Source organism: Oxyura jamaicensis, assembly GCF_011077185.1.
Source record: "Oxyura jamaicensis isolate SHBP4307 breed ruddy duck chromosome 3 unlocalized genomic scaffold, BPBGC_Ojam_1.0 oxy39_random_OJ72175, whole genome shotgun sequence".
Taxonomy (NCBI): domain Eukaryota; kingdom Metazoa; phylum Chordata; class Aves; order Anseriformes; family Anatidae; genus Oxyura; species Oxyura jamaicensis.
This window is the reverse complement of record NW_023303699.1, coordinates 121464-148634: the sequence shown is the minus strand read 5'-3', so window position 1 is coordinate 148634 and position 27171 is coordinate 121464. Positions and strand designations below refer to the sequence as shown.

General features: G+C 56.2%; 2 protein-coding genes across 3 annotated transcripts; both read right to left on the bottom strand.

Annotated features, from left to right (window-relative positions):
* Positions 1-3327: 3327 nt before the first annotated feature.
* LOC118157111 (stomatin-like protein 2, mitochondrial) lies at positions 3328-9839 on the bottom strand. Of its 2 annotated transcripts, none has more exons than XM_035311353.1 (9): positions 9707-9839; positions 8756-8855; positions 7842-7900; positions 6750-6851; positions 6010-6144; positions 5107-5251; positions 4684-4763; positions 4336-4464; positions 3328-3648 (listed from the first exon to the last, which is right to left on the bottom strand). In XM_035311353.1, the coding sequence occupies exons 1-9, from the start codon at positions 9737-9739 to the stop codon at positions 3517-3519; spliced, it is 915 nt and encodes a 304-aa protein (XP_035167244.1). In that variant the 5' UTR covers positions 9740-9839; the 3' UTR covers positions 3328-3516. The 2 variants fall into 2 exon arrangements, with proteins under 2 accessions (XP_035167244.1, XP_035167245.1); XM_035311354.1 differs by lacking the exon at positions 9707-9839 and adding an exon at positions 9209-9428.
* Positions 9840-10042: 203 nt separating this feature from the next.
* On the bottom strand, positions 10043-20521 carry LOC118157110 (protein FAM214B-like). The gene is given in 11 exon segments (XM_035311352.1): positions 10043-10756; positions 11359-11564; positions 12222-12290; positions 12563-12721; positions 13063-13159; positions 13473-13537; positions 14938-15708; positions 15710-16198; positions 18295-18496; positions 19203-19295; positions 20064-20521. Coding segments are annotated over 8 exon segments (1833 nt in total). The 5' UTR covers positions 16022-16198; positions 18295-18496; positions 19203-19295; positions 20064-20521; the 3' UTR covers positions 10043-10602.
* Between the last annotated feature and the right edge of the window lie 6650 nt (positions 20522-27171).

The following is a 27171-nucleotide window of genomic DNA, read 5'->3' as shown; positions in this document are numbered from 1 at the left end:
TATTATATAATATTTATTACAGGTTGGTTTGATCTGGTTCTTGGGGTCCCAGGGGCTCCTGTTATCTGGAGGCTTAAGCACAGCACAGGCCCAGTACATCACAAATGTAGCACATATTAAGCAATGCGCGTTGCCTACATATTCATTATTAATCAATCCCTCTCTAATTTCTAACCCCATGTTTCAGTCATGTACAGGGAAGCTGACAGCCCAGCACTGCTGCCTCACCCCAGGCACAGGCGTAACTGATGTCTGTGCTGCACTGAGCCCTAGAAGGAAATCTCTGGGTAACACAATCACAGACTGGCCAAGGTTGGAAGGAACCTCTGAAGATCATCTAGTCCAACCCCCTGCCGAGCAGGATAACCCAGAGCACATTGCGCAGGATGGCATCCAGGCAGGTTTTGAGTATCTCCAGAGAAGGAGATTCCACAACCTCTCTGGGCAACCTGTCCCGGTGCTCTGTCACCCTCACAGTAAAGAAGTGCCCTCTCACATTCAGCCAGAACTTCCTGTGCTTCAGTTTGTGCCCATTGCCTCTTGTCCTGACGCTGGGCACAACTGAAAAAGAGACTGGCTCCATCCTCTCAACACCCTCCCCTCAGATATTTATACACATTGATGAGGTCTCCCCTCAGTCTTCTCTTTTTCAGGCTAAAGAGGCTCAGTTCTCTCTCTCTCTACTACGTCATCCTGACTTGCAGAAAACTGACTCCACAATCAGTAAGATTGTAAAGTAGGTATGTTTATTCAGCACTGGGCAGCACGGGGGGTAGTCCCACCAAAGTTGTGCTCCCCTAACGCGGCAACTTTCTTTGCTTATATACAGTAAATAGTTACATATGCATGAAGTTCCCCAATACACCTATACATATGCATAACCTGTCCCCGCTTAGTATTAAGATTAGCTCCAAGAAATCATTTCTATAAACTCCTCCCATCTGCGCTTGCGCGGTGCCTTCTGGTGGTGGGCACTGAGGGTCCTGTTATCTCGAGGCCTTGCATGTTTGACATTCTTTGTCTTGTCCTTTTAAAAACAATCCTCCTTCTCTCTGAGCCCTTGGTCACAGTCTGAACCATAAGGTTGGTTTGATCTGGTTCCTGGGGCCCCAGGTGCTCACCTGGAGGCCTAAGTGCAGCACAGGCCCAGTACATCGCAAATGTAGCACATATTAAGGAATGAGTGTTGTCTATATATTTATTCTTAATCAGTCACTCTCTAATTTCTAATCCCATGTTTCAATCCCACCCGAACAAGCTCTTTACAGCACACCCAGGCAGCACCAAATTACACAGAAAAAGTGGTGACAGCCACAGACAACCTGCGTGATGCCCTCACGGCATACCTGGCCCCGGCTCTGCCCCCATCAGGCCTATCACCCGACCGCAAACAGAACCCACTGGCAATGCCCTTGGCTTCTCAAAGCCACTCCTGGTGGTGACTTTGTGACAGTCACTGCTGTACAACCACTTTCACCTGCTTTCTCATCATCTTTGTAGAAATCCTAGCCAAGCTCCCATTTGCTTCCTACTCTCGGTACAAGCCAGAGAAACCCAGCCTGCATGACAGCTCTGCCCAAGACAACTGACATCTGGGTGAGGGCAAAAAAAATTAGCTGAGGAATAGAGGTGTGGTAAACAGCTCCCTTCCTGAGGAAGAGAGAGGTATAAAGGTCCCATGTGAACGCTGACCAGCGTTTTCCATGTTCCCCTCCCGGCCAGACACCAGACGTACCGTTCTGCACCAGCTGTGCCAGCAGGCTGTCCTCCTGGATCGCATAGGTGGTTTGCTGCCCAAGTTGCTGCCCATGTCAATGAAAGTGTGCAGCGAGCTGGTGGTGAGGGCCTTGATGTGCTGCCTGGTGGCAGTGGGAGGATCAGCTCAGAAGCGGTAGAGGCGGGCATGGCAGGGCTGGGATCTCACCAGGTGGTGCAGGAAACTCAGCTTGTTCTCATAGGGCAATGGGCTGACCTTGGCTGGGTTAAACCTGGCAAACTCAAAACGGAGGGCATCGATGATGACCAGCACAGCCTTGGGAAAGTGCCGGGGCAGCCAGCAGGAGCCTGGCGGGAGGCTCTGCTTATCCCACAGTGGTGGCACGAGCGGGTCTGAGCAGGAACTGCTGTTGGGAAGCTCAATCCGGGTGAGCAGGAAACCAACTCACAAAGAGCCTGATACCAGCAAAAAAAAAAAAAAAGAAAGCAGACCCAGGCCAGAAAGAGCAGCACTGGCCACTGCTGCATCCTATGGGGAAAAACATGCAAACTTAGTCCCTTATGGCTCTACTGGGGCCAGGTGACAGCCACCTCACCAGTACCCACCCGTTGTACCCTATTGTCCCTCCAGTTACTACCCTACAAACCTACCCCTGCCCAATCCGGGTAAAGTCCTGGGCAATGCCCCCTGTGCTGCCGCCACTCCGTGCCACCCCCAGCCACCTCCCAGTACCCCAACTCCCCTCTGCTGCCCCCCCACTCCCCCAGCCTACTGTCTAATCCCTGCCCCCTTCCGTGCGCCCCCAACCCCCCCCCCCGCAACCCTAACCACCCCCACACCCTCCAACCCCCCTACGTGGATCATCCCCGTGCCCCCACTCCCCCTGCAAGCCACCCCGCAGCCTCCCCCCCCCGTCCCTCACCCTCCTCACCGTCCTAGCGCCCCCCGGTGTCCTCTGGCCTCCCCGGCCCCCCCGGCCTCGCCGCCCCCGGAAGCGCCCAGGAGCGGCGACGCGAGGCTCGGCGGAGGCGACAGCGACCCCCAGCGGCCGGGCGCCGTTCACCCCCCAGGGGAGTCCTCCAAGGAGCCTTTTTTGGGGGAGCCGAGACCCCCCTCAGCTCAGCCAGAGCAGGGGGCTTCATTAGTTAATTAAGCACCACGGGCGGGGCTAGGGGAAAATCCCCACCGCCCTTCCCCACCTCCCCGCTGCCTCAGCCCCGAAGCAGTCCCTTGGGGTTGCCCAGCTCCTGAGAGGTTCGTCCTCCGCACTGAGCACTGCTTTGGTCCCTGCCAACCTCCTGTGCTGCTCCCCTTCCCCTCGGAGCGGGCCACGAGCCCTCGCTGGGCACTGACACCAGCTGCACCAGTACCCAGTGCACCCCTGTCCCCATCCCCTTAGTAGGGCAGCTACAGCTCGAGCCGCCACGTACAAGCAGGTGAAGCCCAGCCTGGTGCAAGGCTGCATGCGAATCCAGCCACGGTGACAGGCAGCCCACAGTCCCACAGAGGAATCCTCTTGCAGATTGTCCCAGCCCCTGAGTTGCTTGGGATGAACATCATCTCACACTGCATCCTTCCATATCAATACACAGCCCTGAGCACCACAAGAATGTGCTGCAGCACCAGTGCTATTTATTACATGATTAAATCCAAATACAAAAGTAGGGCCAAGGGAAGAAGAGAGTCCCACTGGGGAGGGCAGCAGAACAGGGCTCTCCACAACCCAGCAGACCCTGAGCGAGTGTCCCCACTCTTGCGGGTGTTGCGCCATCAACATGTCCAGTGTCCTTCAGGCCCCACTAGCTGGAGGTCGCCGACTCTGCCTTAAGCACCTCCGTGCTGGGGGGCTGGGGGTCCCCATGGGCTGGAGGTATCTCATCCTGAGTCTTTGCAGCTTGCGTCTTAGTCAGCGTGGTGTAGATGCGCAGGGCCTGCAGGGAATGAAAGAGCCATCAAGGAGGAGAGGAGACAACGCACCCTGCAGGGACTGGGAAGGTCTCTGGAGAAGGCCCTGTGGAGCAGCAAGAAGTGTCTTTGCTGTGGGGCTGTGGCAACTCTTGACAGGACACACATAGGGCTGGGACAGGGCAGGTCCCACAAGGTAGGCAGGGCCACAGTGGACTCTAAAGGGGCTGTGTTCGAGGCCCTGATGTTGTCATGCTACACCACAATATCAGACAGCCCCATGGAGGAGTCCTGCCAGTGCACAGCGGTGCCTTCAGGAGCTGACCCAAATCCCTGTTCAGCCCCGTTTGTTCAGGGATGGACAGGGAAGAGGCAAACTTCCACCCCAAAGACAGTAAGAAAGTCAGCACTCACCTCATATTTTTGCCACCTTGTATTGGCAGAGAAAAGGGTCCTGTCTCCTACAGCTGCAAGCTGGCTCAGGCCAGTCCCACAGACAGGAGCTGCCACAACAGAGACCCTCCTGTTCCCACAGGATGCTGCAAAACAACTTCCCCAGCCCACACCTTCTATTTCACACCCACCCACCGGGCCAAATTTCTCCTCCTCTCCACATCTCTCCTCTCCTAGCATAACCACCTGCCCCACAGGGGCTGAGAGCTTCACCTCCCTCAGCCTCTGATGAGAGGCAGGGTCCCTCCTCCGACACTGACCTGTGCGACCATGTGGGTGATGTCGCCGGTGTTGGCTGGCAGCAGGACCGTGTTGGAGTCTTTGGCAAGCTTGGAGAAGGCGCTCACGTACTGCTCGGCCACAGACAGAGAGGCAGCCACGCTGCCATGCTGTGGAAAGACAGGCAAGGCTCATCAGGAAGGAGGCTGAGTCATGCACCACCAAGAGCTCAGCTGTGCCTGCATCCCCAGCCTGCCCCAGGTGTCAGCAAAACTCTTTGCTAAGATGCCAGGGGGCATCTGCGAGAAAGCCAGGTGCCACCCCAGCTTTGGGATCATCTCCCTGTGCTGGCACCAAAGCTTTGGCTGCCCCAAGGAACCCTCACTCACCTGCTGGGCCAGGGCAGCTGCCAGGAGCTGAATGGCCTCGGCCTTGGCCTTGGCCCTGACCAGCATGGCATTGGCTTCTCCTGCAACAAAGCACAACGAAGCACATCAAAACTGCGACAACAAGAAGTGTTATCAAGAAAATTGCTTGCAAGAAGTGTTATCAATAAAATGTGGTGCATGCAAAGCCTCCTTTTCCCTAACAATAGCACTACGATTGTCCTGCAACACCTCTCCTGCTGCCCCAGGCTGCAGGGAAGCAACACCAGCTGCAGCACAGCCCAAGGGTCCCAGCAGGGAGGAATGAGAGCAGCTGAGGCAGCCTGGCTCACAGCAGTGCATTCTGCTCCCAGGGAGCATCGCCCCTCAGTACAGAGGGGTGCAGATCCCCTGGTGTTCAAGGCACATTCTAGCCAAAGGCACTACCAGCAGCTTTGTTGATTTGCTCAGCCTTCTCAGCTTCCGACACCAGGATCTGGGCCTGCTTCTGTCCCATAGCCACATTGATAGCAGATTCCCGCATCCCCTCTGACTCCAGCACTGTCGCACGCTTCCGTCGCTCTGCCTCCACCTGCAAACACAGGTCAGATGCCTGCCTGCCACAGCCACTCTGGGGGAATCCCACCCATGGGGCAAGCGCAGCAAAGACATTTCTGTGTCCCTACTGGGCAAGCAGAGCTTAGCAAAGGGTAAGAAGACAGCTACAAAACACTGAGTGATCCCCAGCGAGGGTTGGTTCTACTTCCCAGATGCAGTTGGTTCTACTTCCCAGATGCAGTTTGCTTCAGCGGTGAGCCCAAACCACAACACGCCACACTGCCCTGGTCCCAGGCATACTGCTCACAATATGCCACGCTGACTCCATCCATGTGGGGCACTCACTGTAACGTCACTGGGTACCACTAGCTCACAGAAACTGCTCCAAAGAGCACCCACCAGCCCACACAACCCTCCTCAGTCTGGTCCACATCTAACAGGCCAGCCTGCTTCCCCTCCTCCCCTTCCATGCCTGCCCTAGGCTCTGGCATCCTGCTTTCCTCAAGGGGAGACCTTCAGCTCTGGGTTTTGCTTCCTGCAGAGCCCAGCAGGCCTCAGGGATTTTAAAGGGAGCTGGCAGAGCTTGCATATACCAGGTAGGGGCCACCACTGCAGAAATAAGAATGGGGATTATTTACTCAATTGCTGTGTATTTGCAGCCAAAGTGCCAACAGGCTTCCCTCCCTGCAGGATGGCCCAGAGTGCTGCCACAGTTCTGGATGGAGAACAGCCATGCTTCATGGAAGAGGAAACTTTCCTTTCATTCCACATCGCCCACCCAGAGAGCCGAACCTGCATCTGCATAGATTCCTTCACGCGGGGGGGCACGTGGATGTCCTTAATCTCGTAGCGCAGGCACCGGATGCCCCAGCAGTCTGAGGCTTGGTTGATGGCATCCACTATGTTGGCATTGAGGGACTCACGCTCCTGGCAGGCACAAAAGAAACAGCAGAGAACAAAGGAGAGGTGCTTAGTGTAAGACAGTGACAGAAGGGAAACAGACACCTCATTCCATGGGCAAAGGTCAGCCAGAAAATCCCCAACTCCACAAGTGTAGGGCAGGGCAAAATGCTTTCCACATCTCTTGGAGGGGTCACCTTTTCCCAGAAAGGGCAGTGCCCAAAACTGAAATTGCTGATATCTGGTCTATGCTGCATCTAGTCTACAACTAGATACAGAGATGTCCCAGGAACACAAAAAGCTCCTGCTTCTGTCCAACAAATGCAGCGTGAGGGTTGCAGCCCCCCTGAACCAGGTCATCCAGGACACTCATCACCAGGCCTAAGCAAAGAGTAGCTGACTTGAGAGACACAGTCACAGCAGCTGGGTTTGGACACTGGCCAAAAAGATCCAAAGTAAGACCCATCTCCAAAGATTCACAAACAGGTTGACTGAAACAGAAGCCAGAAGCCATCTAAGCAAAGGGCATTTTAATTTTAGTGTTATACATATCAGCCTGGCTGTACAGGCCCCGCAGGGTTTTGAGATGCTGCCAGATGTTGGCAGCGCTGGTATCCACCTCCCCTGCTCACCCGGAATACTCTGTCAAGGAAGAGTTTGCCAAGTTCAGATCTCATGGTGGTCTGGGCCAGCTGGGTCACAGCATATTCAGGATCCTCCACCCCGTAACTGGCCTGGGGAGCAAAAGCAAAAACAAGAGTCGGTGGCGGTGCTGAAAGGGACCCCGAAAAAGGTTGTACTGGGTCTGGCTGGGATGGAGTCACCTTTCCCTGCAGCAGCCCACACAGTGCTGTGCTCTGCACTCATAGCTGGAACAGCACTGGTATCACTCCAGTGTTGTGTCTATTGCTGCATAGTGCTGGCACAGTATCGGGACTTCCTCCGAGCCCCCAAGAGCCAGCAGGCTGGGGGTGGGCAAGTGATGGGGAGGGGACATCACCAGGGCAGCTGACCTAAACCAACCAGAGGGATATTCCATAACACCTGATGTCACACTCAGCAGTAAAAGGTGGAAAAGGGGAAGGAGGGGGGGGGGCTCTCATGGTGAAAGTGTCTGTCCTCCCAAACAACTGCTATGTGTATTGAGGCCCTGCTTCCCAGGATGTGGCCAAACATCGCTCGTTGATGGGAAGTAGACAGTAACTGCTTTTCTCTCTCTGTGCTTCCGTGCGGCCTTTGCTTTTTTTTTTTTTTCCTTTTTTTTTTCCCCTCTCCCTTTTCCCTTTAATTAAATCATCCTTATCTCAACCCTTGAGCCCTTTTCGTCATATTTTCTCCCCGTTCCTCTTTGAGGAGGGGGAGTGAGAGAGCGGTTGTGGCGGAGCTCAGCTGCCCACCTGACTAAAACCACCACAGAGGCAAGGTGAGGAAAGGTTGTACTAAGATGAAAAACCTGACACAGACACCCCCGTCAACCTCCTCCTCCAAGAGAGCAGTCCTGGGGAAGGGGATGCTCAGCCCACCTGCTTGTGGAGCACAGCAAGCCCAACAGAGGCTGGAGCGTGCATCTTAGAGACAAGTGAGCTGAGAGAGGCTGGCCACAGCGGCCAGCTGGGTGAGGCTGCACATGCAGAGCCTGCAGGGTGCAGCCATGGGTGCTGGAGGCTGCAAGCTGCCTCATGCCTCCAGGGTCAAGCTGGGCCTCAGAACAGCAGGGATGGTACCTTGTAGGGGTCCATAATCCGCAGATAGAGCACTCCATCAATCTGCAGCGTGACATTATCTGCCAGGAAAAAAATGACACATCCTGTTTACTGAAACAGAAGAGAAAAGGCTTGCCAGCCCCCCTTTCCCCTGACAGAATTAGCAGAGCTGGGCATGGTTGTCCCTCTCTTTCCCGTTGTCAACAGTGTGGCATGGAGAGAGGGATCAGCTGAAATAGATCTCCTCGTGTAAAACACTTTGTAAAAAGGATCCCTACATTCTCTACAAAGTGTCTCCCTTTGACTTTTAAATACACCAGAAACCTCAGGTGTCAAGATCAAAACATTTCATGCTGTAGCTACCTTAACAGGTAAAAGATTTAAGTGGGGAAAAAAAGAAACAATACTAGAATTATAACAGACAAGTCCACCAACCAGATCCAAAATCTTTGCATGTCATTTGCAAAAACACAGTGGAGATTTTTCCTGGTTCAACACATGAAAATTTCTGAAATATGAAAAATTGATTACTGCCTGCTGTATTCATCACGGCAAGAAGTGGAGCAGCCCAGAGGGGCACACAGGACCTCCTGGTTTTGCTGGTCATAGTGTCATGGGTACGGGCAAGTCTGGGTACACAGACATTTCTTCTCAGAAAGAGCAGTCAGGCATTGGAACGGGTTGCCCAGGGAGGTGGTGGAGTACCCGACCACGGGGGTGTTTAAGGCAAGGTTGGACATGGTGCTTAGAGACATGGTTTAGTGGGTGACATTGGGGGTAGGGGGATGGTTGGACCAGATGATCTTGGAGGTTTTTTCCAACCTTGATTCTGTGATTCTAGGAGCCTGGGAGATTTCCTCTCATCCCCGCGCTGTCCCTTGTTCACCGCAGATGCAGGGGATGGGAAGGGGTAGGAGACAGAAACTTTTCCTTACCTAGGGTGACAGCTGACTGCTCTGGGACATTAATGACAATTTCTTTGAGACTCTGCACATAACGAATCCGATCCAGCAAAGGGATGAGGAAATTCAAACCCTGTGAAAAAGGTGGGATTAGACAGTTGAGCCCTGAAGCCAGGCAGAGGTTTTCCCACCCAGGGAGCTCAGACAACCTAGAGAGAGATGTGCAAACAAAGCCCAAGTACGCGACATGCTGCATATGTTTCAGGCAGAGCAAACATGCTTCACACATGTGGGGAGCTTAGGTTTTTCACTGCTTTTAACACACAATTTTAAAGGAAATTAGTCTACAGGCACCTAAAAGAATCACAGTCTGCCAGAATAAATACGATTACTCTGACCATCCTCTGAATCCTCTTGCAAAGCATGCGCCTCGCCACAGCTACAGGAACCTGCCAGACCCAGAAGGGCAGAAAAGCAGCTCCTTACGGGCTCAAGGATTCGGTGGAACTTGCCCATCCTCTCCACCACCCAAGCCTCCTGCTGCGGTACGAAGAGCACCCCGATGTTCATGGGCAGGCTGGAGTTCAGCCGCTGAGGTGCCAGGGCCAGCCACGCTGAACGCTTCAGCTGCTGGGCACGCTGCGGGACGGAGAGGCACGAGATGGAGCCCAGCGGCGGGCGGGCAGCCCTTTGCCAGCGACCACCACTCCTCCTCCACTTCCTCCTCCTCCCCCTCCCCCTCCAGGCTTGCAGCCAGCATTTCGAGGGCACACGGGTGCACACCACGGCTGTTCATGGGGCTCACCCCGGCTCTGGAGCTACCCCCCAGCCCCTTCCCTCACATCCCACCTGCGGTGGGGGACCACAAACCCATCCCGGGACCCTCACGGACCACTCGGCGCCCTCCAGCTCCATTACCCCGGGGTTCTTTCCACACACACACACCGGCCCCGACCCCTCAGCGGTGCCCGGCCCCGGCCGCACCCGCAGCAGCCCGGGCCCTGCCCGGCCCAGCATCGCTCCCCCAGCGACGCCGTCCCCGCTCCCGTCCCGTTGCCGTTCCCCGCCCGCGGCCCCGGAACCTCCCCGGGTAACACCGCCTCTTCCGGAGCCCTCTCGCCGCGGTGGCCGCTGCCCTTGGTTCCCCTTCGTTTCCCCCCCTCATTCCCTCAGGGCGTTGTGGGGGCGGGCTCGATCTCCAAACGTTTATTAAATAAAACCCAACACAGAAGTACCGGTGCAGCGCTCCGGGAGGGGGTCAGCTCGCTGCTGAGGCGGCCCCCTTCCCTCTCCCCCCCTCCCCAATCCTATTTCCCCCCACACGATGTTTTGGCCACCATTGAGATGGCGCCCAGCAGGTCTCAGCCTCTCCCCGGGCTTTTAACAGAGCCCCCCCGCTGACCCAACTCAGTCACTGGCTCCTTTCACGGGGGGACACGGCCACCCTTGCTGTCCCCTAGCAGCCCCATGGGGCTGGGGGGTGCAGCCCCCGCTGTTTGGGGCCTCATCTGGCACCTGTGGGGGAAGAGTAGTGCCTCTGCTCCTCTGCCCCCCCAGCAACAATAAATACTAATACAAACTTTCCACACTTTTGGCTCGTGCCCCAGGGACAGGCACAGGCAGCCTCCCCCCTCGCCTCCAGCCGTGCCTCCCAGCTCGGAGCAACACCGGCAAAAGCCCTGGGCATGTCCCTGGGGCGCCAGGGCTGCCCCTGTCCCTCCTTGTGAAGCCCCCTCGGTGATGGTGGGGGTCATGGCCACGACATCGGGGCAGGTGAGGAGGGTGATACTTTGAGGTGGCGGCACTTCATCTCCTTTACTCATCTCTCCCCGAAGCACTGGGCTGGGAGCTCCCCGGCAGCCCCAGGGCAAGGGAGAAGGTCAGGCCCATGGCGAGTAGCAGGGGTTCCTTGGCATCTCCGTGAAAGATTTCAGTTCGTAGGGGATCCCCGAGTCAACCTCAATCGACTTGCGGGAGAAAAGCAGCCGGATGTCATCGTGAAGATAGATCTTCCCCGACTTGGAGCTGTGAAACCTGGGAGGAGACTAGTGATAGGACAAGAGGGAATGGCCTTAAGTTGCACCAGGGGAGGTTCAGGTTGGAAATGAGGAGACGTTTCTTCTCAGAAAGAGCAGTCAGGCATTGGGACGGGATGCCCAGGGAGATGGTAGGGTCACCGTCCCTGGGGGTGTTCAAGGAAAGGTTGGACGTGGTGCTTAGGGACATGGTTTAGTGGCTGACAGTGGTAGTAGGGTGATGGTTGGACCAGATGATCTTGGAGGTCTTTTCCAACTTTAATGATTCTGTGGAGGATCCTCAGACTTGCAAGCAAGGGCAGCACAACCTCATCTGGAGTTGGGGACACAACTCCCTCCCCTCCTGTGGCCCCTGGTCAAAGCAGCCATGCTCTGGTTGCCTTCAGAGGGACAGAGGTGGCTGTCATGGGGCAGAACTACAGCTCCCTGCAGCCCTTTTAGTGCAAATAACAGCTAGTCCCTGCTCCTCCCCAAGGCTATGGGGTCAAGCTACCACCCCGCACACTAGCAGAGGGGGCTGCAGGTTTTGGGGAAGCAGGGACATGGGGAGAGGGGCCTGGGAACCCAGGACAGATCTCCATCCCATCCCATATGCCCTACCTCAGGTGCATCAGGTAGCAGAGGACCCTGCGGGGTGGGCTGGTGCCCGGTGGCTCGCTGGGGGCCACAGTGGCCCCTTCCTCCTCCCCCACGGGCACCAGGAAGATGCGGTGGCGTAGGAAGGTCATGTGGTTGGCCGGCATGTCCTGGAAGTCATACGTCACCAAGAACATCTTCACCACAGTCTTGTTGGGGTTAAATAAGGTCTGGGGGTAGAGGATGGGTGGGTGGGGGGTCAGACCGGGAAGGGCCCAGGAACAGATCCATAGGACAGGGCTGGGGCATCTGGAGGCAACAATAGAGGACTCAAGGGACCAGAAGAGTCATCCTTGCCCCATACCAGCCCCAAGGGGCTTTGCCTGAGGTTCGGCTCTTGCCCTGTCCATGTCTCTCACAGAAGAGCCAGCACAGGTCACTCTGAGTTGGCCCACAGCTAAGTCCTCTCCACCCACCTCCACTCCCATGTTCCCATCCCATCCCCACTGCACATACACACCCCACCAGCCTCATCCTTCCCCACATCTCCTGTCCTGCTGTCTTCCTGCCAGCACACTGGGGGTCCTGTGCTCCCTCCACTATGCTTTCTTGGTGGCCATGCTACTCCTCTGCACAAAGATTTCTGGCTGCTGCCCCAGCTAAGCAGCACAATAGCAGAGGCGCTGTGGATGCCCCATCCCTGGCAGTGCTCAAGGCCAGGCTGGATGGGGCTTTGAGCAACCTGGGCTGGTGGGAGGTGTCCTGCCCATGGCGGGGGGTGGGACTGGGTGAGCTTTAAGGTCCCTTCTAACCCAAACCATTCTGTGATTCTGTGATAATGGAGTATCTCCACCCCAGGAAGCAACAGGAGTCCAACTACCACTCACCACTTGGATGGTTCCAGCTTTGGGGACACTGTAACCCTTCTTTCCCAAGGCCTCCAAGTCAATCACTCCCTGGGGCAAAACAAACAGCATGTGAGAGAGAGAGAGTGAGAGAGAGAGAGAAAGCCCATGGAGAGCCCAGCTAGGATGCAACATGGAGCCAAGATTCCACTTTCTCTTTGCTTTGCAGGTTAAGTGTTGCTCCTGAGATAGCTGGTGGTCTCCTCAGATACATGTGGCTGATTGAGCCAAGCGCTCCATAGAAGAGCAGCCCCTGAGGATGTGCAGTGTCTGGACACAGCCCCTGCTCACCTCCCCCACTGGCCCAGCCCATGTGTACGTACCAGGAAAGGTGAGGGCGCGCTGTGTTCAGAAATGTCAAAGTAGGTGACGTCCACAGGCAGGGTGGCATGCTGGGGGCAGTAGGAGCCACTGGCACCAATCTCTGCTGTGAATCCCTCGATGTGTCCTGACGGTGCAAAGCGCCCTTTCAGGATGGACTCCTGAAAGAGGTGGGAAGTGTTAGGGACTGGAGACTGCCCGCAAGGGACCCTGGCTGCTTTTTGAGAGACAGATCCCATCCAGACATAGGTGGCCTGAAACCAGCCTTCTGTCACAGAGAAGAACCTTCTGGTTGAGCTGTACTGGTGGTGAGCAGCTGCCACGTCACATAGCCAACATGCACGAGACCCTTGGGGACAGGCAACCCAGCCCCATGCCAACTGCCATAGAAAACAGCCAGCTCCCGTTGGGCTCAGCTTCTCTCAGCCCAATGCCAGCCTAGCCTGAGCCCTCCAGACCCACCTCCCTCCCCGGCAGGCCATCACCGTGTGGGTGCTGTTACCTCAAAGTTGCCCAGCAGAGTATGGCTGATGGTGGTGGTGGCCCAGGGTGCTGCAGAGGACCGTGTTCCCCTCCGGAGGCTGCTCCGGAGATGTCGCCTTGGGAGAGGAGAGCAAGAATCAGTGTGGGACCGGAGAGCACAGCCTTGGGTTGTCCATCTCCCTGGGGGTGCAGAACCTTCTGCTCTGATGGAGATGGAGACGTCCTTCCCTCCACCCCTTTCCCTGGTAGAAGTTGAACCCATTTTTCAAACCCCAGAAGCAGGCTCCCTCCACCCCACAGTCCGGAGTCTTGTGGAGGAGAGATGCCCACCAACCCAACCCGACCCAACCGCCCCAGCAGGCTGTAGGGTGCTGGGATCACTGTGCACCCCAGATCCTGCTGCGAGGCAGGAGCTGCTGGGACACTCACGATTTGAGGCGCAGCCCCCTCTTCAGCCTCCTCCCGACCTCGACCTCAGTGCAATCTGCAAAGCTCTGGAAGGGACATGAAACCGAGGAACTTGTTAGGGCACCAAATGGGGACTGTGCACCACCTCTTGCCCTGTCCCACATCCCTGCTGGGATGGCATGGGGGGCAGCGTGAAGCATGGAGAGAACACAGAGCTGCCAAAACCCAGACCTGGCTGCAAGGGAAGGTCTTTACCCTCCCAAAGTGGCTCTGCTGAGGAAGGTGGTGACGAAACCCAAGACAAGGGTGCAGCACTGTCCTGGTTTCAGCTAGAATAGAGTTAATTTACCTCCTAGTAGCTGGTAGGGTGCTGTATTTGGGATTAGGATGAGAAGAGTGCTGATAACATGCTGATGTTTTAATGGTTGCAGAGCAATGCTTACACCAAGCCAAGGACTCTTCAGCTCCTTGCTCTGTCCTGCCAGCGGGCAGGCTGGGGGTGCAGCAAGAGCTGGGAGGGGACAGACCCAGGACAGCAGACCCAAACTGGCCAAAGGGGTATTCCATCCCATCTGACGTCATGCTAAACAATATATAGGGGTGGCTAGCCGGGGTGGGGGTGGGGCGCCTGGGGACAGGCTGGGTCAGCAGGTGGTGAGCAATTGCATTGTGCATCACTTGTTTTATACATATTACTATTATTATTATTTCTGTCCTAATAAACTGTCTCTATCTCAACCCACAGGCTTCACTTTTTCTCATTTCTCTCCCCCATCTCAGAGAGGGAGGGGGGAGGGTGAGCAAATGGCTGTGTGGTGCTGAGCTGCCGGCCGGGTTAAACCACAACAAGGATGCAGCCTCCCACCCCGTAAGCCACATCTAAGGAATGGTAACGTACAACAAAGCTCCCTGGCCAGTCTAGGAAAAGTCCCATCCCCAGGCGATTCATGCAAAGTCTGGGCAAAGGGTTGGGCTGCCCACAGCCAGGCTCCTACAGCTGTAGGGTGGGGGATTAAAGACAGGGCCTCACTGCTGTCTCCTTTTAAAAGTGCCCCCTTTTCAGGGGTTTTCCTTTCTGGAAGCCACACAAAGGGCAGCACAAGACAAAGGGATGATGGAGCTAGCTGGCATGACTGGGCTGGAAAACCAAGGGAAGCTGCTGGAGGACCTCACTCTGCAAGGGCAGTGCTGGGGGCAGCCAGGCTGGGGGGACAGTCACCAAAAAGGGCACGTGGGCAGGAATGGAGCTGTGTTCCACGCACAGTGCATCCTGGCTCTGAGCAGCAACAAGCCAGGGTGCCTCTGCTTTTGTAGGGCCAGTGGCAGGCTACAGACCACATGTCCCAGGGCTGGCCACTATCCACTGCACTGTGGCACTGGGACAGGACACGGTGCCATGCCACTGTGGGCCATGTGCCCAAGAGGGACATCTCTGGGTGTCTCCAGGCTGTTCCCTGCTTCTTCCTACCCCCCCAGCAATGCTCACCTTGGCTGTAGGGAGCAGGTGGTTCCAGAAAAGGGCCCCCTTGGTGTCTGTGCTGTGGCAGGCTGTGGGCACTAGGTGGCACGGCAGGGTCTTCTTCTTCCTCGCCGCTGGGGACAGGCTCTCGTCCTCAGAGCAGGAGTCGGCCACAACTTCACCAGTGGGCAGCAGCTTCCTTTTGGCCCGGCAGCTGCTGCTGCTGACCCGGCTGCTCTCACAAGGCGTCTTCTCCAGGGAGCTCAGGCTGCCAGGCTCAGGGCTGAGCACTGTCTGTGGAGCTGGGGGCTCCTTGCACCCATTGGCCGCCACTGGCCATTCCTCTCCTCCGCAAGCCCTGCTGCTCTGAGCAGGGCTGCTCCCTGGCTTTTCTCTCCTCCCACCAGAGTCCAGCTGGGACATTTGTGCAATATTGTGCAAATCAAGGTCAAGTAGGTTGTGGCCACTCACCCGCTCCCCGTTCTCCCTGCAGTCTGCGGGCTGATCCCCTGGCGGGACAGGGCAACTGTCTCTCGTGTGCAAAGTACTGCAAGCAATGTGCTGAGGCCAGGAGGAGGAGGAGGCATCCTGCAGCTTGTCCTCTCTGCTGGCCTTGGGGCTGTGGCTGGGGCTGCCCTCGCACTGGTGCTCCACCACCCGCAGCCCGCTATGAGAGAAGTGCTGGGCAGAGCCGCACAGGGAGAGCTCCTCCACCAGCAGACCATCCTCGAAGGTATCATCATCCTCCAGGGCAACCTGCCTGGGGCCCCTGTCACACTTGCCGTCCACCCCCCCCGCCACCCCAGTGAGTTCGTTTGGGATCCCGCACCCCCTCCAGAGTTCGCTGCTCGGGGTAGCCCCTCTTGACAGCCGGCCAGCTGCTGCCTGCCCGTTGCTCTGTGCTCTCGGAGGAGCTGGAGAGATGGGAGAAGATGGAGACCTGGTAAACCTTCTGGCGCTTGATCTCTGTCTCATTGTAGCCCATGAGGATGCCGTGGTGGGTGCAGCGCTGCGAGGAAGGCTCCAAGGCCACCTCTCTGCTGGGCTGGGGCAGGCCAGAGTCTGTGCTGGGCTCCGGGGGCAGGGACGTCTCTGCATGGATGTGCCGCATGGAGCCTCACTTGGCTGGGCTCCACGTGAAGCTGGAGCCAGGACAGCCTATGCAGCAGCAGGAGGGGGACAGTAAAGTGCCACAGGTGACGGTGGGAGGGCAGGGGCAGGAACTGGACCCCCTCACTCAGGATGTCCGAGTGAGCCCCCCGTTATGGGGTGTGCTGCAGCACAGCATCTGGAAAGAGAGGGGAGAGAGGTCAGCTGGGATCAGGGTCCTCATCCTGCCTTCTGGACCTGCTGGGAGATGGGCAGCCCTGCTTGGACCTCCCTCCCCAGGGATGGAAAGAGGAATCAGCCTGGCATGGCTTCTGCAAACAACCCCACGGCATCACCCACTTGCAAGATCTGCACTTCCCTCCTGGCCTGGGCACAGAGAGGAGTCTCCAGCTGGGCTGGAGGCTACGGAGGACAAGTCTGTACACATGAGGAGAAGGGGGCCTGCCCTCTGCCAGGGACCTGATGTGCTTGTGCTGCTCTAGAGCACAGGAGTCAGGCAGGTCAGACCAGTCCCAGGGGCTCTGGACTGTAATCAGCCCTCTGGGCAACAGCAACCAGATCTCCCAGCACTTGCCAAAGAAACCAGCCCCAGCCGCATGCGCTAAAGGAGGCAGGGTTGGCTTCAAGGCTACCAGCCCCACAGTGGGCATAGAACTTGTCTATGCAACCTGGGGGAACCTGAATTATTGTCACAGTTAGCTCTGCCAGCTTGGACCAGAGTCCTGAAACAGCTGGGTGGCACCAGGGGCTGGAGAGCCCACCACGGGTGCCTGCACCATCCATACCACCCATCCCTGCCTGCCTCGAGGACTCAACCTTCTTAATGCTACACAAGGCCTCTATTTCCATTCTCAGCCCAGTTTCAGAGTTGTGAGAATCCTGGCTGTGAGCTGTCTGGCACAATAAACCCTAAAATGTCTGCAAGAGGCGAGGAGATGGGATGTCTACAGAAAATTCACTGGCCCACCGAGGAGCTCCAGAGCCTGATAAACAGCCCACGCCTGGCAGCTCTGCCCTTTGCCTGTCCCAGCAGCTCTCTCTGCTCCTGTGGAACAAAGGCTCAGGGGCAGGCATGCAACAGGGGAAGCAGTTCTCCAAGCAGGTCAAGGTCATCTGGAGACTGAGGCCATAAGTGGTATTTTGATCCCTGCTATGATGGGGATGAGAAGGTGTCCGGTCAGAATAGCTGAGGTCAGGGACTTCAAGAGAAGTAACAAAAGGTGTCACCATGCACCAGTATGTGCTGGAGGCCAACTGGCTGAAGAGCAGCTTTGCTGAAAAGGCCCTGAGAGTCCTGGTGGACACCAATTTGACCACAAGGGAATGGTGTGGCCTTGCCACAAAGAAGACTAATGCTATCCTGGGTTGCATTCTGAGGAATAGTGCCAGCAGGTCAATGGAGGTGATCCTTCCCTGCTGCTCAGCACTAGTGAGGCCACACCTGAGAGGGTCCAGCAAAGGGCCACTAAGATGGTTTTCCTGATTTTGGCTAGGATAGAGTTAATTTTCTTCCTAGTAGCTGGTAGGGTGCTGTATTTGGGATTAGGATGAGAAGAGTGCTGATAACATGCTGATGTTTTAATTGTTGCAGAGCAATGCTTACACTAAGCCAAGGACTTTTCAACTTCTCGCTCTGTCCTGCCAGTGGGCAGGCTGGGGGTGCAGCAAGAGCTGGGAGGGGACAGACCCAGGACAGCTGACCCAAACTGGCCAAAGGGGTATTCCATACCATCTGATGTCATGCTAAACAATATATAGGGGTGGCTAGCCGGGGTGGGGGGCCGGCTGCTCGGGGTTGGGCTGGGCATCGGTCAGCGGGTGGTGAGCAATTGCATTGTGCATTACTTGTTTGTACACAGTAGTAGTAGTAGTATTATCATTATTATTATTATTTTTCTTTCTTTTCTGTCCTAATAAACTGTCTTTATCTCAACCCACAGGCTTCATTATCCTGATTCTCTCCCCCATCCCAGAGAGGGAGGGGGGAGGGTGAGCGAACGGCTGTGTGGTGCTGAGCTGCTGGCGGGGTTAAACAACAACAATGATTAAGAGACTGGAGCATCTCTCCTATGAAAAAGGCTGAGAGCTGGGATTGTTCAGCCTGGAGGGGAGAAGGCTAAGCCACCTGGATGTGATCCTGGGCACCCTGCTCTGGGTGTCCCTGCTTGGTCAGGGTTGGACCAGATGGACCCAGAGGTCCCTTCCAACCTCATCCCCTCTCTGAGGCTGTGTAACCCCCATGCTGCAGCCTGCCCTGGCTGCCCCCACACTCACCCCTCTGCAGCAGAACACCACTGCACTCCTGATCAACCTCCCCGTCCCGCTGCGGGCTGTCATTGGCACAGCTAGCTGAAGACACCTGCCAGCCAGGCACCCCCCAGAAGCAGCGTGGCTGCCATGGAATGGCTCCCACCATCATGGTGTGCCTCCGAACCTCTGCGCCGTCCTCTCCAGCTCTTCAGTCTCCACAGCAGCTCTGAGGGCAAAGAAAGAGGGAGATGCAGGGCTGGTGAGATTCAGAGGCTCACCAAGAGCAGGGCAGGAGGGTAGAATCACAGACTGGTTTGGGTTGGAAGGGACCTTAAAGATCACCTGGTTCCAACCCCCCTGCCATGGGCAGGGACACCTCCCACTAGACCAGGTTGCCCAAAGCCTGGTGCTGCCTGCCCACGGGGTCACACAGGCAGAGAAGGCAGTATTGAAGTTCAGCCTCTCCCAAATCCAAAGGTCACATGAATCTATAGGTCATCTCAGGCAGTATTTTCACTTTACTTTCCATTTAAGCCACAAATACTTTAAGCTAAGCTGTAAACTCTCATACCTTGTTTATCCTTTACACCCCTCTTCCTTGCCTTCCTGCCTGAAAATCTTTGTATAGGAACAGATCCCTACTTCTTTTTGGTGATCATTCCATGACCTGCTTTCCAAGACACTGCAGATCACCAGCAACCTCTGGGCCTTCAGCTAGCCGCTGGTCTCATGCCCATCTACCCCATCCGCACACAGCACCCGACACTTTCTGGCCCTACAGACAAGGAAAATGGCTTGCAATTGCTTTCTTCCGGTTAGAGATGCATGGCAGGGATGGCAGAAACCAGGAGCCTGACAACCCTGAGCACGATGGCCCCCATCAGCCTCCCCCAGAGCAAAGACAGCAATCCTTCCACGTGCACAGCACTCACCTGCTCAGAGGCACCCTTGATGTATGAAGTAGATTTGCAGCTGCAACACAGTTCTGTTGTGCTCACGATCCACCAGCACCACAGCTTTGATGCCTGGAAGAGGGCAAAGAGGAGAATTAACCCAGGCAGCAGCTCATGGTGCAACACCTTCACAGCAGGCAGGAGCCTTTAGGCACCTCCATCCTCAGTCCCTCTGCCATGGGGCTGCTCAGGAGCTTTGCAGTCCCAGGAAGCTCTAGGTGAAGGAGAAAATGCTGCCCACCACTGGGGACCATGCACCTCTCTCCCCATGCAGCCTCAGCTGGGGGCTCAATGCAGCAGCCATCTGGAGGGAAGTCACTGTCTGTGTCCTGTTGGGCAACCTGACCACGAGCACTGCTCTGAAAGATGGAAACAGCAAGGCCAGGCAGATGAACAAAATCCCTGCAGGGATGCTCAGAGGCACCAAATACCCAAGTGCACCCCTTTCTGGCACCTTGGTCCAGCAAATTCTACATCAGTGCAATGAACATGTGGCCTGTCCTTGCCCTCCTCAGAAAACGTGCTGTTCCCTCATTATGTTTCCAGTAAGATTTGTAATTAGTCCCGGTCTCTGAAAACAGACCAGCCCAAAAGCCACCTCCATCAGAGCCAGGGGAAGGGCACCACCAGCAAACAGCCAGAACAGAGATGCAACACGCCAGCTCCCACAGAGCACTTGCAGCAGGGCAAGTCAATGCTGCAGCACAACAACCCCCCTGGTCCAAAGCCTTGACAAAAGCTCTTTGTAAAGTTCAGCTCCTTCTGGCACACTGCAGGAAGGCCAGTAGAGGAGCAGGTGGGTGCCTGCAGCCACAGAAGGACACCATGGTGTTGGCATACCATGTTCTGTCCACCTAGGATGGGGAGAGCTCTCACCCCAGGTAGCTGCTTCCCTTCTCCATCCCCAGGGCAGATCTGCACCATGACTTCCGTGGCACAGCCGGCCACTGGGAAACAAAATTGGCAACTAGCAGCAGGAGTCAGCACGGGGCGGCAGGAGAAAGCCACACCCTTCCTGCACGTGTCCAGACAGGACAAATGTGCAGATTCAGCCTGCACCTTTCTTTCTCTGACCCACTCCCCTCGGCAGCCACAGCTCTTCCCAAGTCCCCAGGCAGGCAGGCAGAGCCCTTTGCTCCCCAGAGGCAGCTGCCTTGCAGGAGAATGAGTCTATCAGGAGATGCTGACACCACAAACCCATCTCAGCCGAGATCTCCATGCCAGTCACCTGGTGATGCCAGCACTGGGCAGTAGTGTGCACCCTAGCCTGAGGGGCTGCACCTCATTTTGACAACCCAGGTGCTGCTGCCAAATGCACTGTGCAGGGAAACACCAGGATTCCCCAGCCCACCCCCAAAAGCATCTCCAAGTACACCCCGGGACCCCCTCACATGCCCCGCAGCTGGGGACAGGGAGCAGCAGGAGAACAGCACTGCTCCTCTCCTAAACGCATTGGGAGGGACGGGCCCCTTACAGCACCCAGCTGGAGCCTACAGCCCCTCTACAGAGCAACATGGGGACCCCAAACTACTGCACCTACAGCAGGGACAGGGAGACATCACCTTGACATCTCTCCCTTCTTCTTCCCCCAGAGCCAGGCATCTCCAGAGCCCTGCTTCTGGCAGCTTGGATGGGACAGGAGCAGGTCTGGGTCTTCCCCAGCCCCATAGATCTGTACAGGTGCCACCCGGGGCTCCCTTTGCCCACACCAAAGGTTTGGCCCCTCCTAAGCCCAAGCAGCTGTGATTTTGCTGGTGTTTTGGCCCATACCAGTGCTCTAAGATAGGACTGAATGGGCTTTGCCTGTGGGGGGAAGCCTGGCAGGAGCTCCTCCTGCTCTCTGCCCTGCTCACACCAAACTCCCAGGTGACCCCAACAGCTGGAGGGCTGAATGGGGACAGAAGGGCAGCCCAGCATCCAGAGAAGCAGGATGGTTGCTGTGTGGCAGGCCAAGCAGAGCTCCCTCTGTATCAACCACATTTTGAAGGAGAAGAAATTTCCTTCTATGGTACTGCAGTGCCACCAGGGTCACAGTCCCGCAGTGGTTTGGCCAGGGTCTCCCAGCACCTGGATCCAGAGCATTCCTTTCTTCTCCCAGCCTGGCTAGCCCTGGGGAAGGACAGAACGCCTCACCAGCCACAGGACCTGCAGGGAGGGAGCATGTCCCAGGCACTGGGGCAGAGACCTGGCATTCCCTGGGGACACTGAGCCAGCAGACCATGAAGCAGGATGACACAGCCAGGCCTGGGGGTCAGGGACATGGCTTACCTGCTGCTTTCGTTCCTATTAGCACATCCAGGGCAGGGAGGGGGACACACAGGACAAACAGACCATGGCCTCAGTCTGGTGGCAGGTGAGGAAGGGTTCCCATCTGGGTGATGCAGCAGCTGGACCGCATGCCAAGCTGCAGCCTGCAAAAGGATCTGTTGCTGTTTGAACTGCTCTGCACCGCACATGTTGTGGGCCAGAAAGGAAGCAGGGAGGGTCGGGGGCAGCTCTGTCAGCTTTGGAGTAATTTGGGGGCAGGATGGGCAGAGGACTGGGACAAGGGCACCTGGCACCGGTGCGAGAAGAGCAAGAGCTGTGCCCAAAGGGACCCAGTAGGACCCACGTGGCTTCCCAAGGCCAGTGAGACAAGGGGACACATGGCCAGGTCTGAGCATCACTGCTTGGGGCAGAGCACCAAGACCGTGGGCTGGCAGGGACAAGAGGGATTCTTGCACCTTTCAGACAACAAAAATCACAAAAACAATGCCAAGCTGGTGTTTATACTGCCTTTTGCTCCCTCTCCTGGGAAGAGCTAAGGAAACCCTTGCAGCCTCCCTGGGTTCAGGCAGGAACCATGCAGCACAGAAGGAGAGGGGCTGTTGTTACAGGAGGGCAGAGAATCACCCGTAGTACATGCAGAGCATGAGGCAAGAGATGAAGCAACGGAAACTGCTGGAAAGTGACTGCCTAGAGGATAAGTCACAGCCCTGCCAGTCCTATCTGAACCCAGAAAAAGGAAGAAAATGTAACCACTGGAAGTGTAAAGCCACAAATTCTTTGGCACAGGCTAAGAGTGGAGACTGAGAAGCGTCAGCAGGCAGAAAGTTCCCATCACACGCCTGAAGGATGGCATCACCAGCAGCAATGCTGCTGTCAGAGGATGGTTTCTCTGTGGCCTGCAAGATCAGGTACATGGCTGTCAGCAGATATGGATAGGTGAGGTTGGGGACCACTTCCAGCATCATCCCTAGGCAAGGTGGCAGTCCTGGAGAGAGGGAAGTTAGAGAGATGTTGCCGGAGCAAATGGTGCCTGAAGGGAAAGATGAATGGGGTGGAGGTGGCCCTGGCACTCCCCTGGGCTTCAGGCTGGGGAGGAAAGGAGCTCACACTTGGTGGAAAGGGGGGAGAGGGGAGGAGAGAGGGTGCAGAGGGAGGGAGCATCCCTGCCCCGCTTCAAGGGCAAGCCCTGCTGTCGGGGTCTCTGAAGGGGGCCCGCTGCTGTGCCAGATTTACGCAGCTGCAGAGCCTCACTTCGTGCTGGCCCCTGTGCAGATAACAGGGAGGAAGCCCCAGCCCAGACGGGAAGAGGCAGTGCCCACATCAGGAGTGCAAGCTCCTGGAAACCACCAGGGGCAGACCCCGCACCTCCCTCTGACCAATGGCACCGTGTCGGGGAGCCACTGCTGCCACCCTCCCTCCCTCCCGGCCTGCAGGTGGGGACACTTTCCCAGCGCATCACTGCAGGGTGACAACACCCCTCAGGACAGAGCTCCTGAGTGCCCAGATACCCCCTATCCCCACCATGGGCTGGGGTCTGCCACACAGTGTCTTCCCCAGCCCCAGCCCCGCAGGCAGGTGCTGTGGGAGGCCACGTGGGGTCTGAGCCCTTCCACTCAGCCGAGCCAGGATAACACAATGAGAGCTCCCCCGGGGGGCTTGGGAAGCCCGCAGGCTTTACCCCTGCACCACCTGACGTCCCACATCCGGATCTCTTCCAACACCTTGCCTCGGCATCTCCCATGCCGGCAGCAATGCTGACAATAGCCTGCAGCTGGGAAGAGGGGCTGGCAGGGTCTGCAGGCAGATCCTATAGGTGATGGCCACATGTGTATGGCTTTTCCTCATGCCCAACACCCCCCCCCCCCCCCCCCCCAGCAGCCTCCCCTCCATGCATGGCTACCCCTCACCCCCAGGAAAGCACAGAGAATGAAAAGCAGCTCAAAACCCGTCAGGACAATCGGGCTGCTCTCCAAAGCCGGCAGCACCCTCTGCCCACCCAGCCCAGCAGGCTCAAACCTCTGCGATGCAGCCTATGGCGTTAAACCGGGAGCCCACGAAACCCGCAGCAGGCAGAGCGGGGAAATCCCAGCAGAGGGGGAAATCCCAAGCAGCAGCTGCTCAAGGGGAGGACAGCCCAGGTTGAGGACAGACCTTTGTCTCTGCCTGCCTGTCTCACAGGCTCGCTGCTGGAGGAGGAAAAGGGGGGCAGTGGGTTACAGCAAGCAAAGTTAACACCCCTAAGAGGGATGTCACAGCCACGTTAATCACTTGGAATTTCAGCCAGCGCAGACCCGGGCGCTGCAAATATGGGCATCAAATGGAGATGCTCAAAGCTCTGAAATAATTGTATCCTTTCACAAGAACCGAGCCCAGAATCCAGCACAGGAATTCAGTTCCTCTGGAAGTCAAGACCAAATACGTGGAGAGGCAGGCACAGCACATGCGATCCTCAGCCGCCGCCAGATCTGCAGCCCCCTGCGCCGCTCTCATCTCAGGAGTCTTCCCAGAAGGAGTGATGGCACGGGAGGACTGCAACAGCGAGCCCTGCATTGAGCCCAGCTAGGGACCGTCCCCTCCCCATCCAAATTACTCCACTTGTGGCAAGGTGCAGAAGCACTGCCAAGGAGAAAGGAGGTTTATCGGAGGAAAGCAGCAGCCTCGAAGCCTTGCTTGGCCAGAGGGGCAGCCCCGCGGGGTGATGCGCAGTCCAGCCGGCTTGCCAGCCCGTGTCACATCCCCGGCAAGACGTGTACACTGCACATGCAGGCTCCTGCTCAGCGCCTCAACAGCAATGAAAAGGCACGGGGGCTTCTGCCAGAAAACAAAGACACAGCGGCAGAGCTGGGGGTGGGGAAAACTCTTGGCTGCCCAAGAGGATCCCTGCAGAGGCAGCAGGATGCTGTCGGGCTGCACCACAGCTACTCACCCCTGCAAGCCCACTGTGGCACCCGCTCACCCGGCGAAGGGAGGATGGAGGGTGGGCCGGCCCTGGTCCCCTCCCCAAGGACGCCCGGGATGGGAAGTGCTGCAGGATGCAAGCCAGGCCCAGGACAACAGCTGGCCACAAGGGGAAAATTTCTCCAGGCTAGCTTCGCTTCGTGAAACACTGTGTCTTTCCACCTCGGGGTAACCACCATGTACCGCCACTCCCAAGGGTAAAGTGCAGCCAGCACCACACGAGCAAGTTTTACGGCAAGGAAAATTTGTGGAGCTCAGCACTGTGAATGCTCTGGAGCTGACCTTGCAGTGGCACAGCTGTGGTGGTTACCCCAGGGTGACAAAGGAAGTGCCCGCAGTGGCCCCTGGCCACCCCACGCAGGGACAAGAGGGCAGGCTCCCTCCCTATCCCCCTGCTGGTCCTGTGGGTGGCAGCCTGGGCATCGGGGACTGCATGTGACCGTACAGACCAGCGGCTCCATCCCAGACCCTGGTGCCAACTGGAACCAATGGGAAATTTCCCATTGTTTGTGCTTACGAAGTTGCCCACAGAGGATGGCCGCAGGAAGCCACATCATAGAATCCTAGAATCATCATAGAATGGTCTGGGTTGAAAGGGACCTTAAAGATCATCTAGTTCCAACCCCCCTGCTCTGGGCAGGGTTGCCAACCACTAGAGCAGGCTGCCCAGAGCCGCATCCAGCCTGGCCTTGAATGCCTCCAGGGTTCCACTGCCTCACCAGCCTCTGAGTGAAAAACTTTCTCCTAATATCTAACCTAAATCTCCCCTGTCTTAGTTTAAAACCATTCCCCCTTGTCCTATCACTACCAACACATGCAAACAGGCGTTCCCCCTCCTGTTTATACGCGCCCTTCAAGTACTGGAAGGCTGCAATGAGGTCTCCCTGGAGCCTTCCCTTCTCCAAGCTAAACAAGCCCAGTTCCCTCAACCTTTCTGCATAGGAGAGGTGCTCCAGCCCTCTGATCATCTTAGTGGCCCTCCTCTGGACCGTTCCAAGAGCTCCACATCCTTCTTGTGCTGGGGGCCCCAGGCCTGCACACACTATTCCAGGTGGGGTCTCACAAGAGCAGAGTAGAGGGGGACAGTCACCTCCCTCTCCCTGCTGGCCACCCCTTTTTTGATGCAGCCCAGGACATAGTTGGCCTTCCGGGCTGCAAGCGCGCACTGCCAGCTCATGTCCAGCTTCTCGTCCATCTGGACCCCCAAGTCCTTCTCCGCAGGGCTGCTCTCAAGTTCTTCTTCTCCCAGTCTATATAAATACCTGGGATTGCCCCAGCCCAAGTGCAACACCTTACACTTGGCCTTGCTGAACCTCATTAGGTTCTCATGGGCCCACCTCTCCAGCCTGTCCAGGTCCCTCTGGATGGCATCCCTTCCCTCTATTGTATCGACTGCACGGCTCAGCTTGGTGTCATCTGCAGACTTGCTGAGGCTGTGCTCGATTCCATCACCTATGTCATTGATAAAGATGTTGAAGAGCACCGGTCCCAAGACCAACCCCTGAGGGACACTACTTGTGACCGGCCTCCACCCAGATATAGAACCGTTGACCACAACCCTTTGGCCGCGACCAGCCAACCAATTCTTTATCCACCTAACAGTCCATCCTTCAAATCCATACCTCTCCAATTTAGAGAGAAGATTGTGGTGAGGGACCATATCAAAGGCTTTGCTCAAGTCCAGGTAGACAATATCCATCGCCCTTCCTTTGTCCACCAATACCGTCACTCCATCATAGAAGGCCACCAGACTGGTTAGGCAAGATCTGCCTTTGGTGAAGCCGTGCTGGCTGTTTCGGATCACCTCTTTATCTTGTGCATGCCTTAACGTGTCTTCCAGGAGGATCTGCTCCATGATCTTCCCAGGCACAGAGGTGAGGCTCACCGGCCTGTAGTTCTCTGGGTCTTCCTTTCTCCCTTTCTTAAAAACTGGAGTAATGTGAGAAACTAAGCTGTGTTTTTGCAGTAGAGAACTATTTTTCTGTATTCCAAGGTAGTTGTGTAGTCATAACAAGGAGAAATGCTAAGTAGATAAGTGGACAGTAGAAGGCCTCACTGTTCCAAAAAAGGTGGAAGCTTGAGAAAAACAGATTGAGCAGTGTGAGAACAGTAAAACAAAGATCACAAGTTCTCAAAACATAAGAAAGGAAAAATTAAAGGGCTGAAAAAAAAAAAAGAAAAATTGTACATATATGGTATAGAAGAGCGTCGAGTAGCTTGTGAACCTGTAGTACTCAGCCAATGAGGAAACAGGGGAGGTGATCAGGCGTCAGGTAATAGGGAATAAAAGGTTATGATTTGTTTACTAAAATGTGTTCCTGACTGACAGGATGCCCACCATTGCAATTGCAAATAAAATAGCTTCACAGAAGACCCTGTCTGAAGAAAATTATTTGAGATTTTTCACACAATTTGGGGGCTCGTCCAGGATCTTGTCACCTACCAAAGAGTTCTTGCCACCATAGACAGGAAGGAGCACACCGCTGATTTCAGCGGTCCTGTCGGTGGTGGTGGATTGTCTCGGTACGGCTGGCAAAGGACCGAGACTGTTAATCTGAAGACAGGCTCTGCGAAGCTCTGGGGAGAAGGGAGGCCAGCACTGACATACACAGACACAGCCCAGAGATAGTTCAGCCTGGATCGGGAACAGGCACAGGGATTACTGCTGATAACCCGGAGTGGGAAGCCATGCACGGACTGAGGTAAGAGAAACTTTACTGTA